Source organism: Kogia breviceps, chromosome 10, assembly GCF_026419965.1.
Source record: "Kogia breviceps isolate mKogBre1 chromosome 10, mKogBre1 haplotype 1, whole genome shotgun sequence".
Lineage (NCBI taxonomy): Eukaryota > Metazoa > Chordata > Mammalia > Artiodactyla > Physeteridae > Kogia > Kogia breviceps.
In genome coordinates this window covers 84,217,638-84,234,436 of record NC_081319.1, presented here as the reverse complement: position 1 = coordinate 84,234,436, position 16,799 = coordinate 84,217,638, and the positions used below count along the sequence as shown (strand labels likewise).

Here is a 16,799-nt window from a genome sequence, read left to right as displayed (position 1 = left end):
ACAGACAAGCAAAAGCTAAGAGAATTCAGCACCACCAAACCAGCTCTACAACAAATGCTAAAGGAACTTCTCTAAGTGGGAAACACAAGAGAAGAAAAGGACCTACCAAAAAAAACCACCCCAGAACAATTAAGAAAATGGTAATAGGAACATACATATAGATAATTACCTTACATGTGAATGGATTAAATGCTCCAACCAAAAGACACAGACTCGCTGAATGGATACAAAAACAAGAACCATATATATGCTGTCTACAAGAGACCCACTTCAGACCTAGGGACACATACAGACTGAAAGTGAGGGGGTGGATAAAGATATTCCATACAAATGGAAATCAAAAGAAAGCTGGAGTAGCAATACTCATATCAGATAAAATAGACTTTAAAATAAAGAATGCTACAAGAGACAAGGAAGGACACTACATAATGATCAAGGGATCAATCCAAGAAGAAGATATAACAATGATAAATATATATGCACCGAACATAGGAGCACCTCAATACATAAGGCAACTGCTAACAGCTATAAAAGAGGAAATCGACAGTAACATAATAATAGTGGGGGACTTTTAACACCTCACATACACCAATGGACAAATCATCCAAACAGAAAATTAATATGGAAACACAAGCTTTAAATGGCACAATAGACTAGATAGATTTAATTGATATTTATGGGACATTCCATCCAAAAACAGCAGATTACACTTTCTTCTCAAGTGCACACGGAACCTTCTCCAGGATAGATCATATCTTGGGTCACAAATCAAGCCTTGGTAAATTTAAGAAAACTGAAATCATATCAAGCATTTTTTCTGACCACAACACTATGAGATTAGAAATCAATTACACGGAAAAAAATGTAAAAAACACAAACACATGGAGGCTAAACAATACGTTACTAAATAACCAAGAAATCACTGAAGAAATCAAAGAAGAAATCAAAAAATACCTAGAGACAAATTACAACGAAAACATGATGATCCAAAACCTATGGGATGCAGCAAGAGCAGTTTTAAGAGGGAAGTTTATAGCAATAAAAGCCTACCTCAAGAAACAAGAAAAATCTCAAATAAACAATCTAACCTTACACCTGAAGGAACTAGAGAAAGAAGAACAAACAAAACCCAAAGTTAGTAGAAGGAAAGAAATCATAAAGATCAGAGCAGAAATAAATGAAATAGAAACAAAGAAAACAATAGCAAAGATCAATAAAACTAAAAGCTGGTTCTTTGAGAAGATAAACAAACTAGCCACGGCAATCAGAGAAGAAAAAGAAATAAAAGGAATACACATTGGAAAAGAAGAAGTAAAACTGTCACTGTATGCAGGTGACATGATACTATACAGAGAGAATTCTAAAGATGCCACCAGAAAACTACTAGAGCTAATCAATGAATCTGGTAAAGATGCAGGATACAAAATTAATGCACAGAAATCTCTTGCATTCCTATACACTAATGATGAAAAATCTGAAAGAGAAATTAAGGAAACACTGCCATTTACCACTGCAACAAAAAGAATAAAACACCTAGGAATAAACCTACCTAGGGAGACAAAAGACCTGTATGCAGAAAACTATAAGACACTGATGAAAGAAATTAAAGATGTTACAAACAGATGGAGAGATATACCATGTTACTGGATTGGAAGAATCAATATTGTGAAAATGACTATACTACCAAAGCAATCTACAGATGCAGTGCAATCCCTATCAAATTACCAATTTGAACAAAAAATCTTAAAATTTGTATGGAGACACAAAAGACCCCGAATAGCCAAAGCAGTCTTGAGGGAAAAAAACATAACTGGAGGAATCAGACTCCCTGACTTCAGACTATACTACAAAGCTACAGTAATCAAGACAATATGGTACTGGCACAAAAACAGAAATATAGATCAATGGAACAGGGTAGAAAGCCCAGAGATAAACTCACACACCTATGGTCAACTAATCTATGACAAAGGAGTCAAGGATATAAAATGGAGAAAAGACAGTCTCTTCAATAAGTGGTGCTGGGAAAACTGGAAAGCTAGATGTAAAAGAATGAAATTAGAACACTCCCTAACACCATACACAAAAATAAACTCAAAATGGATTAGAGACCTAAATGTAAGACTGGACACTATCAAACTCTTAGAGGAAAACACTCTTTGACATAAATTACAGCAAGATCTTTTTTGATCCACCTCCTAGAGTAATGGAAATAAAAACAAAAATAAACAAATGGGACCTAATGAAGCTTAAAAGCTTTTGCAAAGCAAAGAAAACTACAAACAAGATGAAAAGACAACACTCAGAATGGGAGAAAATTTTTGCAAACGAATCAATGGACAAAGGATTAATCTCCAAAATATATAAACAGCTCATGCAGCTCACTATTAAAAAAAACACAACCCAGTCTAAAAATGGGTAGAAGACCTAAATAGACATTTCTCCAAAGGAGACATACAGATGGCCAAGAAGCACATGAAAAGCTGCTCAACATCACTAATTGTTAGAGAAATGCAAATCAAAACTACAATGAGGTATCACATCAGTTAGAATGGGCATCATCAGAAAATCTATAAACAACAAATGCTGGAAAGGGTATGGAGAAAAGGGAACCCTCTTGCATTGTTGGTGGGAATGGAAATTGATACAGCCACTATGGAGAACAGTATGGAGGTTCCTTAAAAAACTAAAAATAGAATTACCATATGACCCTGAAATCCCACTACTGGGCACATACCCAGAGAAAACCATAATTCAAAAAGACACATGCACCCCAATGTTCATTGCAGCACTATTTACAATAGCCAGGTCATGGAAGCAACCTAAAGGCCCATCAACAGACGAAAGGCTAAAGAAGATGTGGTATGTATATACAATGGAATATTACTCAGCCGTAAGAAAGAACGAAATTGGGTGATTTGTGGAGATGTGGATGGACCTAGAGTCTGTCATACAGAGTGACGTAAGTCAGAAAGAAAAACAAATATTGTATATTAACGCATATATGTGGAACCTAGAAAAATGGTGCAGATGAACCAGTTCGCAGGGCAGAAATAGAGACACAGATGTAGAGAACAAATGTATGGACGCCAAGGGGGGAAAGTGGCGGGGGGGGCGGATGGTGGTGGTGGGATGATTGGGATTGACATGTATATGCTAATATGTATAAAATGGATAACTAATAAGAACCTGCTGTATAAAAAGATAAATAAAATAAAATTCAAAAATTAAAAAAAATACTCTTTACACTCATCACTGCTTCTAAATGTGGATAGGGTATTAAACATGCCACTAAGTCTTGCTATTTAATGAACTAATTATGAAGTTCCTGTATTACTGAATCATAAATTCGAGTTTTAAAATATTTTTGATAATTGGTTAATCAACAGAATTGGTTACCTTTGTAATCCTATGCGTTTTACTTTATGGATTTTAATACATTGCTCTGAAAGGGGTTCATTGGTTTCACCAGACTCCATAGCACAAAACTGTTGGCAACCTGTGCCCAGGAAGCATGAGGGGTGGGAGAGGCTGGGAGCCACGAGCAAGGGCCACTTCCCTGAGGGAGCAAGATTCTGGCTTGGCCAGAAGGGAACACAGCTCAGGCCAGGGGGCTGAGGGCCCCTGAGAAGAGATTCAAGGGATGTGTGTTCTTTAACCCCAATGAAAAAGGGCAGCAGGGGGAGGTGGTAGCTGGGTCCAAGTCACAGCAGGGTTGTAAAGAGAGGGAAGGAAACAGCTGTGGACAGTCAGAGAGACAGTGTTTGGCTAGACTCAGGTCAGATGAGAGGAAGACAGCCCTGCCTGGGGGAGGAGACAGAGTGGAGGCAGAGACTGGAGGGTAGGGAAGGTTCCAGCTCCGGAGAGGAGCCAAGGGCTCAGGTAATAGACTGGGGAGGACCTGCGGGGGCCACTGAGGCAGGACCTGAGAGAGAGGCTAGGGGAGGGTAACCAGGGATGGGAGCTACCTTTACCCATGCTCACTCACCGGTCATGGCTACCACAGAGAGGGGGCCCACACGCTGCCCACCGTGTAGCCCGTAGACGTTCATCTTGTATTTGCGTGCAGGCTCCAGGTCCGGGACAGTGGCCTCGCGCTGGTCTGCGGCCACAGGCACCGCCTGGGGCTGCCCGTCCCTGTCCTTGTACTGGACCACGAAGGAGTCAAACTGGCCCTCAGGGACCGTCCATGCAAGGCCCACGGAGCTGGGGGTCACATCTGTCACTGTCAGCTCCCCGAGGCGTGGCTCCAGGGGGGGCTCGGTGGCTGGAGGAGTCTCTTCTGGTTGTGGAGCTGAGATAGAAATGGTGGGAGGCTGTTAGGAAAAGCCCCTCTTCCCCTTGTAGCAATTACGTGTGTTGTTTTTGTGGTGCCCACCGGGTGGTTCTGATGTTAAGACTACACTGATTGGCGACATCTGTCTGGCCAGCAACCCTTCACTCTAAATCCCTGCCCGAATCCCGAATCCGGGGCTGTGCTTGCGGGGAGGGGTGTCAGCCACCACTGAGACCCTGGGAAAGTGGCTGAAGTTCCATCTGTGCGTCTCTGAGTCCAGAGGCCTCCCATCCAGACCTCCCTGCTGACCCCCAGACTTGTGTTTGCTCAGCATCTTCCTTGGGTGCCTAACTGATGTCTCAAACTCAACAAGTCCAAAACCGAGCTCAGGGGCGGCTGCCACACCTGCTCCCTCCCCAGCTTTCCCACCTCAGCAAAACCACAGCTTCATTCTCTGAGTCATCCGAGTCCTCTCTTCCACCCCTCGGCTGGCCTGCGAGGAAATCCTGTCCCTACTACCTTCAGAAGCTGAGCCCCTTCCCCCTCCCCAACTCCACCGCCACCATCTCTAAGCACACGTGCTCTTACTGGATTATAGCAGTCTCCTAAATCCCCTCCCCCCTCCCCCCCATCCCCTTTGCCCCGTTGCCCACTGTTAACACATCAGTCAGTCTGTTCCCGCAATGGCTTCCATCTCAGAATAAAAATAACAGGTCCTTACCATGACCTCCGAGGCCCCACCTGTTTATCTCTCACATCACCCTCCCCATTCCAAAACATTCCTCACTGGTCCACAGACATTCAGGCACCTTCCCTCTGCTCCGGGCGCTCTTCCCCAGAGGCCTGTGTGGCTTGTCCTCTCCCCCCTGCAGGTCCTTTTCTCAGGAAGCCCCTTTCCTGCCTGCTTCCCGCCCGCTCACCATCTCACCTACTGGGCTTTGCTTTTCTCCCCAGCTCTTGTCACTGTCACATATGGTCCCACTGACATATTTGTGCAATTTGGTGCCTGTCTGCCTCTGACAGAATGTGAGCTCTCAGCAGGAGCTTTGCCTCGTTCACTGCTGTGTCCCCAGCACTGGCACCCAGTGGGTGCTCCACAAATGTCTGTTAAATTAATGAATGGTCTGCACATCTGGAAAAGGCCAAGCTCAGGACCTGCTGGCTCCCACTGCCCCAGAATTAGCTGAGTCTGGGAAGCCCTGCTCATTAGTGACCAGCCTGGAAGGTAGTCCCAAGAGGCAACTGGCAGAGGGGTAGCTGGGTGAGTGGGGGTCCCAAGAGCTTGTTTCTCTGGCTCCTGTGGGAGGACAAGACTAGGCTCTGTACTGATAACACCTGCTTTAAAAACAGGCTGGCATGGGACTTCCCTGGTGGTCCAGTGGTTAGGGCTCCACACTTCCACTGTAGGGGGCACGGGTTCAATCCCTGGTCGGGGAACTAAGATCCCACCAGCCGTGTGGTGTGGCCAGGCTGGAGATGAGGCCTCAGGAGGACAGAAACAAGTCTGAGTGGGGAGGGCAGGGAGGCGGGCAGCTGAAGGCGTGCCAGAACAACCATCACGTACTGAGCTTCTCCCAGGTATAGGTGCCAGGCCCCGCGTTGTGTTTCATTTCATTTGCCTCCTAGCTCTGCTGGTTCCTTTAGCATGTTTCCTGAGTCTCTGTACTTCTTTCCATGAGAGAGAGAAACTTGCCCCTCACCATCAAGCCTTATCGTTGGTGGTTTGGCTAAACTGGGAAAGGTGGAATGATAGCTACCCATGAGTACCGCAGGCCCTATGCTGCATTTGGCATAATCCTTCCCCAAGTCAGCCATGTTTCTAAAGCTGCATGTTAGTTCTTCTAGCAACGCTCCACCACGCGCTGCGGGCCACGCACCAGCCCGGGGCAGCTCAGCGAGCTCCAGCTGCCTATATCACCTTCCTGCTCGGATGGTGAGCTCCGTCTTACAGCTGAGAGCTGAGAAGCCAGGAATGGAACTCAGTTTCTCCGATTCCAAGATTCAGTTTTCCTCTACTGCACCGCCTCAGTCAGTGCCCGACACTGTCCATCCTTACCCAGGGACCAGTGTGGCTGCCCCGGACAGACGGACGGACTGAGGGTGACTCCAGGAGAAACCTCGGCCACATGTTCTGGGCCTGGCACGAGCCTCCATCCTGCTACTTCAGGCCTGCAGGACAGTAACGCAGGGAGGATTTCCCCTCTCCCTACTCTCTGTGCTGACTAAAGAAAGAAAAGAAATCGGGAGTGGAAGCTTCTGGAAACTAAGCCAACCAAGTCCCTTTGAGAAGTACAGAAACCATGCTCTGGAAACCTGTTTCTCTGCTTCTTAAAATCTTTCCCTTTATATTAAAAGTTGCTTTTGAAAAAGCTGTGTCTTTGTTTCAGTGAACAAAGGGGAAAAGAGATACCCCTTGCAGGGGCCAAGCTGGGCAGATTAGCAGGAGGATCCCAGAGGCCTGTCTGTGATCTGGCCCCTCACGCTGGGGCTCTGGAGAGTAGGTACCCAGGCTGGTCCTCTGTGGTGGCTGAGTGGCCCTGTACCCGGGTGGAAGGGACATTCTTCCTTTGCTATAACCACTCACTGGATGAGTAGCAAAGAAAGTTTCCAGCTGCACTGGTGACGCGGGCAATGTCTCATGCACATTCGGAACATCTAAGCTGAACCAGCCAAAGGGGACAGAGCAGACCCCGGGGTAAGGACAAATGTAGTAACCATAGCAGCAAACATTGCCCGCATGTTTACTTGGTGCCAGGTCTGTTAACTCATTTAATCTCACAACAGTTCTGTGAGGTAGGTGTTACTATCCCCATTTTACAGCTGAGGAAACAGGCACAGAAAGTTCAAGACTTGCTCAAAGTGGTGCAGCTGATTGTAGCCCAGACCCCCGTGAACTGTTCTTTCTAGGTCTTCCCCAGGCAGGTGGGGAAGGCAAGGGAGGACAATGCCACAGGGAGGCTGGGGGCCACTGGTGGGAGGAAAACAAACAAGGCCTCCGCCCTCACTTACCGGTCACGCCCACGGTGGACACGGGGCCCACACGCTGCCCCCCGTGCAGGCCGTACAGGTGCATCTTGTACTTGTGCCCGGGCTCCAGGCCCCCAGCCGTCACCTCACTCTCCTCGCCCCCGACACGCACCACCTGGGGCCCGTCTCTGCCCTTGTACTGGACGGTGAAGGAGTCGAAGTGGCCCTGGGGGACGGTCCAGGAGAGGCTCAGCGAGTCCGGGGAGGATCCTGTCACCGTCAGCTCCCCCAGGAGGGGCTCCTCGGGGGCCTCCGAGGCTTCTGTGCTGGGTTCTGTGGGGCTGGGGGTCTCCTCCATCTCTGTGGGGCTGGGGGTGTCTTCCTCTGCAGCTGAGAAGGAGAGACACAGAGAGGGTGAGGCAGGGACCCCAGGAGATGTCCTTGGGTCTCCTCCCAAGCCCTGGCCCCAGCTCCGGGCCCTGAAGTCAGTTCAGAGAAACCCGTCCTTGGGGCTGGGTGGTCCTGCTCAGCTGACATCTCATAAACACGCCTGGAGCCTCCGGGGTCAGCTGTGGGGGACCAGGGCAGCCACCAGCATGGCTCACAGAGGCCCTTCTCTGCCCAGGGGGACACACTGGTCCTCAGGGAGCCTGGAGGACGCACAAAGGGCACCATGGCTCAGCCTCGAGTAGAGGGGCCGCCTGCACCCCACTCACCCATCACCTGAGAGAGGGCGATCCTCCCATGAGGTCCCACCCTGGGGCGTCCACCGTCCACTCACTTGTCACCCCGATGACAGAGACGGGGCCCACGCGCTGTCTGTCATGGAAGCCGTACAGGTTCATCTTGTACTTGTGGTCTGGCTCCAGGCCCGAGATGGTGACCCCGTCCTGGTGCCCCGGCACCCGCATCACCTTGGGCTGCCCGTCCCTGTCTCTGTACTGGACGGTGAAGGAGTCGAAGTGGCCCTGAGGGACGGTCCAGGAGAGGCTCAGCGAGTCCGGGGAGGATCCTGTCACCGTCAGCTCCCCCAGGAGGGGCTCCTCGGGGGCCTCCGAGGCCTCTGTGCTGGGCTCTGTGGGGCTGGGGGTCTTGTCCACGCCTTCCTGCGGGGCTGAGAGAAGAGATTAGGCTTTACAGGTGATGTGCTTTGTGGTGATGTTAATCGTGACAATAAAGTACATTTGGCAAATACACTCTTCAAGCTGTCAGCTTAGGGGTTCCTGCAGCCTTTGTATTAGCCATTCAGTAACTCATCATAGGAGACAGGGCTGAGACAGGCCCCTAAACCTCGTCAGTGTTGGACGACTGCACTGTGGGGGTAGGGGTCGCCTCTCACGTCTGAGAAAGGAGACGAGATGGGAAGAGAGGGAACTCTGAGGGATGCTTCTCTGCTGTGTTCATGGGCAGTGCTGACCACAGGAGAGCGAGGGGGCAGTAAGGCTTCTTTCCACTGTGTTCCTCCCTTTCAGCTCCTGCCCCTCCCCAGGGCTTTCCAGCTTCCCCCGCCCCACTGACCAGGACAGGAAATGGGATGTGCTCCACTAAGGCTTCCCAGGGCAACCCTGCCCCTCCCTCCACTGCAGACAAGAGCGGGAGTGGGGGCGTGGGCGGTGGAGATGCTGCGGATGGCGCTGGGGGCTGTGGAGGGCCGTGCTCTTCCCCGGCCTGGGCTAGAGTCACAGCCCCCAGGCATCTGCCCACCGTCTGTAGCAGCTAGGTCTTTGCTGAGGCTCCATGGGACAGGAAGACTGGCACTTCTGTCACAGGTGACAGGGGACTGTGACCTTCTGTGACCCACTCCACAGTCCATGGGGGAGATTGAGGAGGCAGCAGGCAAGAAAGATAACCCAGGTAAGGATGGGGAAGGTGGGGAGGTGAGGAGAGAAAAAGTATACTGGGAAGCGAGAGGGTCAGGGAGAAATAGCAGCTCACTCTTCAATAGCTTTTTTTTTTTTTTTTTTTTTTTGGCAGTACGCGGGCCTCTCACTGTTGTGGCCTCTCACGTTGCGGAGCACAGGCTCCGGATGCGCAGGCTCAGCGGCCATGGCTCACGGGCCCAGCCGCTCCGCGGCATGTGGGATCTTCCCGGACCGGGGCACGAACTCGTGTCCCGTGCATCGGCAGGCGGACCCTCAACCACTGCGCCACCAGGGAAGCCCTCAATAGCAGTTTTGATGTGCCAGGCACTGTTCTAGGTGCCATATGTATATTAACTCATTTAATTCTAACAACTCTGTGAAGCTGTTACCATTATCATCCCCATTTGACAGACGAGAAAGCTGAGGCCCAGAGAGGTTCAGTAACTTGCACAAGATCCCAGAGATAGGATTAAAATCCAGGCAGTTGGCTCTAGAGCCCACGCTCCCAACCGCGATGCTACACAGCCATGGAAATGGTGCTGGATGGGGGAGGCTGGGCCCATGGAGGAATGCAGGGCAGGGGGGCTGAAAGTGAGCCCTTTGCCCTGCTCCAAGCTGGCTGGGAGTCAGGGGGCTGGGAGGAGGCTGGGGAAACGTGGAGCTCATGTCCCTTGGATTTGCCAGCTCTGAACAGAGCAGCTATGGCGGGAGGGTGTGGACAGCAGGAAACAGAAGCTCAGAAACGACCACAGCCTGAGCCAGGGGAAGAAGGCCAGCAAAGACCGCGGGGAAGGAACACAGAGGCTGAGGACATCCATGGGGAGGACAGCCCGGGACGAAGGGGTGATTCCCTGCGCTCAGAATGTGGGAAATGGGGTCTGTTCTTGGAGATGGAGAAGCAGGGCCAAGAAAGTTTGGTCAGGGGCTGGCGGCTGGATGCAAAGTCCTGGGATGTCGGAAAGTAGACTGTGGAGGTTTGGCAGAACTAGAGCCGAGAAAGAGAAGGTGGAGGGAAGTGTGAAGGATCCCGGGTCAGGTCCTGCTCACAGGGCTGGGGGTTGGCCAGGGAGGGAGCCCCGTGCCGCCCTGACTCACCTGTGGTGGCCACCACGGACACAGGCCCCACGCGCTGCCTGCCATGAAGCCCATAGAGGTTCATCTTATACTTCCGGTCGGACTCCAGGCCGGGGATGGTGACCTCATTCTCATGGCCCCTGATGGGCACTGCCTGGGCCCGCCCCTGCGCATCCTTGTACTGGACCATGAAGGAGTCAAAAGAGCCCTGGGCCACCGTCCAGGACAGGCGCAGGGAGTCTGGGGTGGTGCCAGTCACTGTCAGCTGCCCCAGCAGGGGCTGCTCAGGGGACTCTGGGTGGCGCGACTCCTCTCTCTTCTCCGGGGCTGTAAATAAGAGGATCCAGGCAGGGCTGAACTGGCCGAACCCCAGGACTGGGGCCTGGGGTTCGGACAGGTTGTCACACCTGTGGGAGTCTCTACGCAATTAGCACGAGTGATGAACTCTGAGAAGTCTGGCACAGCCAGGGTATGACATACCTTCTGGGCCTTGGGGAGCAGCTGAACAGGATGAAAGGGTCCCCGCAGTGCGGGGGGAGGCTGGCTGGCCCTGAGCCCAAAAGCAGGGCCAGGATTCGGAGTCAGCCATCTCGCTGGGAGGCCCCAGCTGGTTCCTGGCTGGGGGCAAGCATGTGGAAGACTGGGAGGGGTCACATGGGGGCTTAGGCGGCTGCTACTCACCAGTGGTGCCATCGGCCGTGAGGGGGCCGTGCCGCTTCTTGTTGGCAATCCCAAAGAGAGTGAATCTGTACTTGTGGTCGGGGTCCAGCGGGGAGACAATGACCGAGCGCTCGGGAGCTTCCACGGGCACCACCTGGGGCCGTCCATCCCTGTCCCTGTATTGGACCACGAAGGAGTCAAACTGGCCCTCAGGGACAGTCCAGGAGAGGTGCAGCGAATCTGGGGTGGGATCTGTCACCCACAGCTTTCCCAGGCGGGGTGGAGTCACTGAGCTGGAATCAGGCTGAGGCACTAGGAAGAGCAGGTAGAGAGAAGGGAGGGACGCAGATCAAAGGATAAGAAGGAATCCATCTGCCACCTGGGGATGCTGTGTGAGGCTGTGCAGGCTATTCACTACACAACAGGTGCATGGTGGAAGGAGCGCTGAGGGACTGAAATCCAGCCAGCACTCTGCTTGCCAAGCTGTGTCCCCTGGCAAAGGGCTATGCCCACCTGGAAGAAGGGGTGCTTTCTCTGATGGGGCACAAAAGCACCGTATGGACTAGTGTGGCCCTGACTCATTCTGCAGCCTGGAAAGGGCTTCAGAGAGAAGGGAGCCCAGCCAGCGCCTTCCACATCTCCATGGCCAGGGAAGTCTTCCAGGACAGGCTCTACTGTTTCCAGGCCTAACAACTAGCTGGTTTCTCCTCCGAGAGAGGGAAGCTTGGTCCTTGGCATGTTTTTACGTGGGAGAGCCCCCCACACCTGTGCTCTGGGCCCCACTTCGTCCTTTCCTACCCTCACTCCCTCGGCTGTGCCATGAGCATTTACACAAGCTCCTCCACTCAGCTGCATCGCTCTCCAGCCTCCACCCTCCCTCTTTGCTCTCTAGTCCCAGCCCAGATTCCAAAGGGAGATGTCTACACTGCTTGGAGTCATGTCCTCACCTACATCACCCTCCCAACCCAGCTCCACCCTCCACCAGCCGCTCTCACCAGGGTGAGTGGTGACCTCGCCATCGCTAAGTTCTGTGGACACTCTGTAGCCTTGAATCACTCTTATGGAATCTGACATGTCTGACCGCGCCCTTCATTTTGGCATCCCTCTCCCCAATTCACCCTGCAGGCACCCCTTCCTCTGCTCTTGCCCTGAGTGTTAGCCATCTCCAGGGTTCCAGTGGCCGTGTCCCCTCTCCCTGCCCCCCACCCTGGCTTCTGCCTGTTGGGACACCCACATCCCCTCTTCAGGCCTTTCCTCTGCTCTCCAGGCCCATGAGGGCAGCAGGATGACCCTATGGCCCCATCACTTTCTGCTTGAGTGACCCTGCCCTCTCTGCACCTCAGTTCTCCTCATCTGTGAAATGAGCATGCCTCGCAGGGCTGCTTATGAGGATTAAGTGCGATGATACACTTAGAACACCCTGAACACATCTGACACTTAACGAATGCTTGAAAGATGTTTAACTAAGTGTCCCCCGCTTCACTGCCCCTCACATCCGTTGCTCCTTTGCCTCAGGGAATAGGACTGCCTTCCCCAGCTATCCTCTGCAGCAGCCTCAGTGTTATTTGTAAGGTAAATATTGAATTATGTCACTCTCTCACGCAAAGCCCTTTGGCGGCCCCCTAGGGTCCTCAGATGAGGTCCAAGTGACTCAGTCGGACACATGAGATCAGTGAGATCAGTGCCCTCAGCTCCCAGGTGCCCTGCCCCTCGCCCAGAGGAAAGAGGCTTTGATTCTCTTACAGGGCCACACTCTCTCCTGCCTCACTCTTTCTCTGTTTGCTCTACCCTCCTCAACCTCCCTGCCTGACCACCACAATTTTCCATTCGGGATTCACCTCCGGCACCACCTTCTCCAGGGAGCCTTCCTGGACTTGCCGAAGCACTGGGCAGACCCCCCTTCAGGACTGTGCAGAGGGCAGAGGCAGGGGTGTGTGTGACCCCTCTCACTTACAGATCTTGGCTTCAGCCACCAGGGGGCCATGCCTCTTCTTGCCCACGAGCCCGTACAGGACGAATTTGTACTTGCGGCCGACGTCCAGGTTGGAGATGAGGGCTGAGCGCTGGGGTCCCTCTACAGGCACCACCTGGGGCCTGTCCCTGTCTTTGTATTGGATCACGAAGGAGTCAAACTCGCCCTCAGGGACCGTCCAGTGCAGAAGCAGGGAGCTGGAAGTCATGTCTGTCACTGTCAGCTTGCCCAGGCGTGGCGGGGCCAAAGGCTGCCCGGGCTTCTCCTCGTCCCTGTCTGGGGTGCGGGGCAAAAGCAAAGCACGTGGGCTCAAGCACTGCCTTGTCCCCAGTCTCCTTCCCTCTCCCCTGCCCACTGGCTCACTCCATCCTGGACAGCTCCCTTCCTGGAAGCCTCCATTCCCTGCCCTCTGTTCTCTGGGACCAGCTTTTGTAAGAAGGTGGGCATTTCTCCCCAATCTCTGCTCTGGAGTGAGAGCTTTGGCTCTTCCCTGGCGATAACTTCCTCCCCACTCACAAAGATCCCAGTCCCTCTTCACACCAAGGTCTCTGGGGGAGTTTCAGGTCCCCTGTGGTTTTCCCTGAGAGTTCAGAACCTTGTCATTGCTGTTTCAGAGCAGTCTGAAGACGCCTCGGTCCACCTGAACTTCTCTCTCCCTTACCGCCCTCTCCCCAGTGGTGAGCTTGATCTGGAGTTGCAGGGAGAGCTGGCTACCCTAGTTCCATAAAGAGGGACCAGGAGGAAATGTGAGTGCCAGGAAGCCCAGGCTCCTGCACTGGTTCCACAAACCTCACCCGTCTCTGAAGTCCTGATGGCCGTGGAGCGCCCTAGCACAAGGAACCTCCACCCCTAGTGGAAATGGCTAACGGGACCGCGGGGTGCTGTCCACTGCAGGCTGGGCTCGCAGGGTGAGGGGCAGCACCACTGTCCTAGCCTGTCCAGGGAGGGGATGGAAGGGGCTTGGGAGAAGGGAAAGGGAGGAGAGGGCTGAGGGTCAGGATCCTCAGGGCCAGAGGCCTTCCCACACCCACCCTGAGAGACACAGCAGGGCGGGCTGCGGCAGAGGAGTAACCAGGAAGTGGGGGCAGGGCGATTCTGCACAAAGAAAGCTGTAAGCGGAGAGCCAGGGGGCCAACAGCCTCTCTCCTTGAATCCTTGTCCCATCCTTTGGCTTTTGTCCTCTCATCTACTTTGCCTGGAGTACTCCCCTCCCCGGCCCACCCTCCCATTGTGCTAAGACGCCCCCCACCCCTCTTGCCTCTGAACCCTCCTCAACTCCCTTTCTCTCCTTGTTTCTCCTACCACCCTGACCCAAACGCCAGCCCTGCCCTTCAATCTCCACCCCACCTCTGAAATCCTAATGGCCCAGCCCCTCCCCCAACCTCAGGACATGGGTCTTGAGCAGAAGCCAGGATGTACCCATAATGCCTTGGTAGATGAGAGGGGCAGAGGGCTCGCCCCCGGGGGGGACCCCACGAAGTGACAGCTCATAGGGGGATCCAGGAGGGGGTGAGGGCACCAGAGCCTGACGGACATCCCCTGGCAGTAGTTCCTCATGTGCCCCAGGCCCTTCGGGCACCCGTAGGCGCAGCTGGAAGTGGGCAAAGGTGTCAGGCTGGGCGGTCCAGGCCACGCGGAGGTGTCCTGTCTTGTCTCTGCCCAGCACCCTCAACTCTGCCAGCTCCTGGGGTCGCTGCTGCAGGACAGGGGCCTGAGCCCCTTGAGTCGTTGAAGGGCCTGAGGGAGGAGGCTCATCAGTGGACCCCAGGAGGTCTGAGGGGGAGGACCCTGGGAAGAAGCAGGGGGAGAAAAACAGGAGAGTGGAGTATGAGAGTCAGAAGGGAAACCCTGGCCCCCAGGCTCAGCCCTCTAGCCTCTAAGAGCCTACAGACCTTCCCTTTTCTGCTCCTGGATCACCCCCTGGGTCACCTCATCGTGCCAAAGGTGCACCACACTCCTGCACAGACAGGCCCGCAGGTAATAAATAAAAGAAATAAAGTCTGCCATCCCTCGTCCCACGAGGCTCCTGCGACCTCCAGCCCTGACAGACTACCATGTCCCTCCCCACAGGAACCCCTTCCCCACTGGGTGGTGGTCGTGACTTCCAATAGTGCTGCAGGGACAAGCCTGGAAGAAAGGAGGAGATGGTGGTGTTAGGGGAAGAGGGTACAGAGAGAGTGGGTAGTGAGAAGAGAGGGAAGAGGGGATGGGGGGGTGGACATCCAGTTCAGGTGGCATCTGGGCCCTATGGGGGAAGAAAAGGTCCAGAACCCTCCCCATGACAGCCACAGAGAGCCCCTTCCCCAAGCCGGGACACCGTTCCTGTGGGAGAGACAAGTGTGAAGTGAGCCAGGAGGTCTGGAAAGGCAGCTCAAGCAGCAGTGGCTTCACCTCTCACACACACATGCTGCCTGATGGCTTCAAGGCCACCTCCAAGCAGTTCCGATGTGTCCCTTTGAGGTTGGGGCCAAATTGTGGAAGATAGTAACCATGACCACAGTCTTCAGCCACTGTCACCACAGTGAGTCAGAGTGGGGAACCACTAGCTTCTCTCCCTACCCGACCCAAACTGCTCCAGGCACTGCCCCTCCCACCAAGTGCCCCTCTGTTGCCTAGAACAGGATTCCTGGCAGAAGTGTCCTAGGAACCCAAGTGAAAATCAGACAGTCTCAAAGAACAGGTCTCCTTGACCTTGGGTATCCACCAGGACCCTGAGGGTGGAGGTGGCGTCTAGGGACACGAGAAAGTGCGCTTTGTTGGGGGGTTCTCTTGGAGCCTGGACCAGGTAGGGCTTGAAGACAGAGCACGCGGTGGGGTGGCAGCCCGAGCAGTGAGGCAGCGGGAGGAACTCATGGATGCCGACTCCCGTGGCAGGTGAGACTGGACAGGAGATGGGTGATCCCGCGGCCCCACCCACACTACCTGTGGTGGTGATGAAGGCGTAGGACTTGGAGGTCTGCCCTGCCCGTACCCCGTGGACCTCCACGTGGTAGGTGGTGCCGGGCTTGAGATCTGGCAGGCTGACGGTGCGCTTGGTGCCCGGCACGGTCAGCTCCCCGCCGGGGCCCTCTGCGGGCGGCTGGGGCCGCCAGCGCAGCACCACGCGCTCGAAGTGGCCGCGGAGCCCGTCGAGGGACACGAGTAGTGAGCCGTCGGCGGAACTGCCCAGCACCTCGGGCTTGGGGTGGCGGGGCGCAGCCACCCGGTCGACGCCTTTGGGCGAGAGGCCGTAGGTGCCCTGGTTGGAGTCCCGCTTCCAGGTGCCCGAGTCGGGGCTGGAGGTGGGGTGGGGGCGACGGGCCGGGGGTGCGGGGGAGCTGGTGGGGACGGCCGCCGCCAGGCGACGCCGCTGCAAGTATTCGTGGATGTGGCGCGCCACCGACGTGTAGGTCTGGTTGGCCCGCAGTGGGTAGCCGTGAGCCCGCAGGTGGTGCTCCAGGTCCTGCGCGGTGCCGCGGAAGCGGCCCAGCTCGGCCGTCAGGTTGCCCCACGCCCGCCGAGGGGGCTGGGGTAGGCTCGACTCGGGCCGAGACTCCGCCTCCCCCTCCTCCGCCGGCCGCGAGGGCCGAGGGGGGACTGGTGGGCGCGAGGGCCGCGGGGCCGGGACCGGCCGGGGCCGGGGCTTGGGGGACGGGGCTGGGGCGTGCGCCTCCGGGTGACTGTAGTGGCCTGGTGCTGCCGGGGCGGAAAAAGGGGGAGGGGGAGAGCCGGTCAGTGGCAGCCCCCCACCAATCCCTGCACTCCTCCCCGAGGCAGCTCCTCCCACCGTCCCTCCCACCGGAGCCAGAGGCCTCTTCCTGTGCCCCAGCCCCACCTGGAAAGAGAATCGAGAGAAAGGAGTTAGTGTCCCAGGATTCCCTCACCCCTTGCCCTCCAAGCCCGCCACTGTTGGTGCCCTAGAGAGAAGAAACCAGCGGGTGGGGCCCTGTGTCTGAAGGAGAGAAAGGGGCGTGGGAGGAGAGACTGTGAGCTACAGCGAGGTGGGCGTCCC

At 54.6% G+C, this 16,799-nt stretch overlaps 1 protein-coding gene across 1 annotated transcript in view; it reads right to left on the bottom strand.

The window, feature by feature from the left end:
* Positions 1-16,799, bottom strand: part of TNXB (tenascin XB) — a 60,795-nt gene that overhangs the window by 26,065 nt on the left and 17,931 nt on the right. Inside the window, exons 7-14 of the mRNA XM_059078170.2 lie at positions 15,731-16,483; positions 14,228-14,596; positions 12,791-13,084; positions 10,858-11,148; positions 10,198-10,503; positions 8,022-8,354; positions 7,283-7,630; positions 3,986-4,291 (exon numbers count right to left, since the gene is read on the bottom strand). Of these exons, the coding sequence (XP_058934153.1) occupies positions 3,986-4,291; positions 7,283-7,630; positions 8,022-8,354; positions 10,198-10,503; positions 10,858-11,148; positions 12,791-13,084; positions 14,228-14,596; positions 15,731-16,483 (3,000 nt within the window). The remainder of the gene's footprint in view (positions 1-3,985; positions 4,292-7,282; positions 7,631-8,021; positions 8,355-10,197; positions 10,504-10,857; positions 11,149-12,790; positions 13,085-14,227; positions 14,597-15,730; positions 16,484-16,799) is intronic.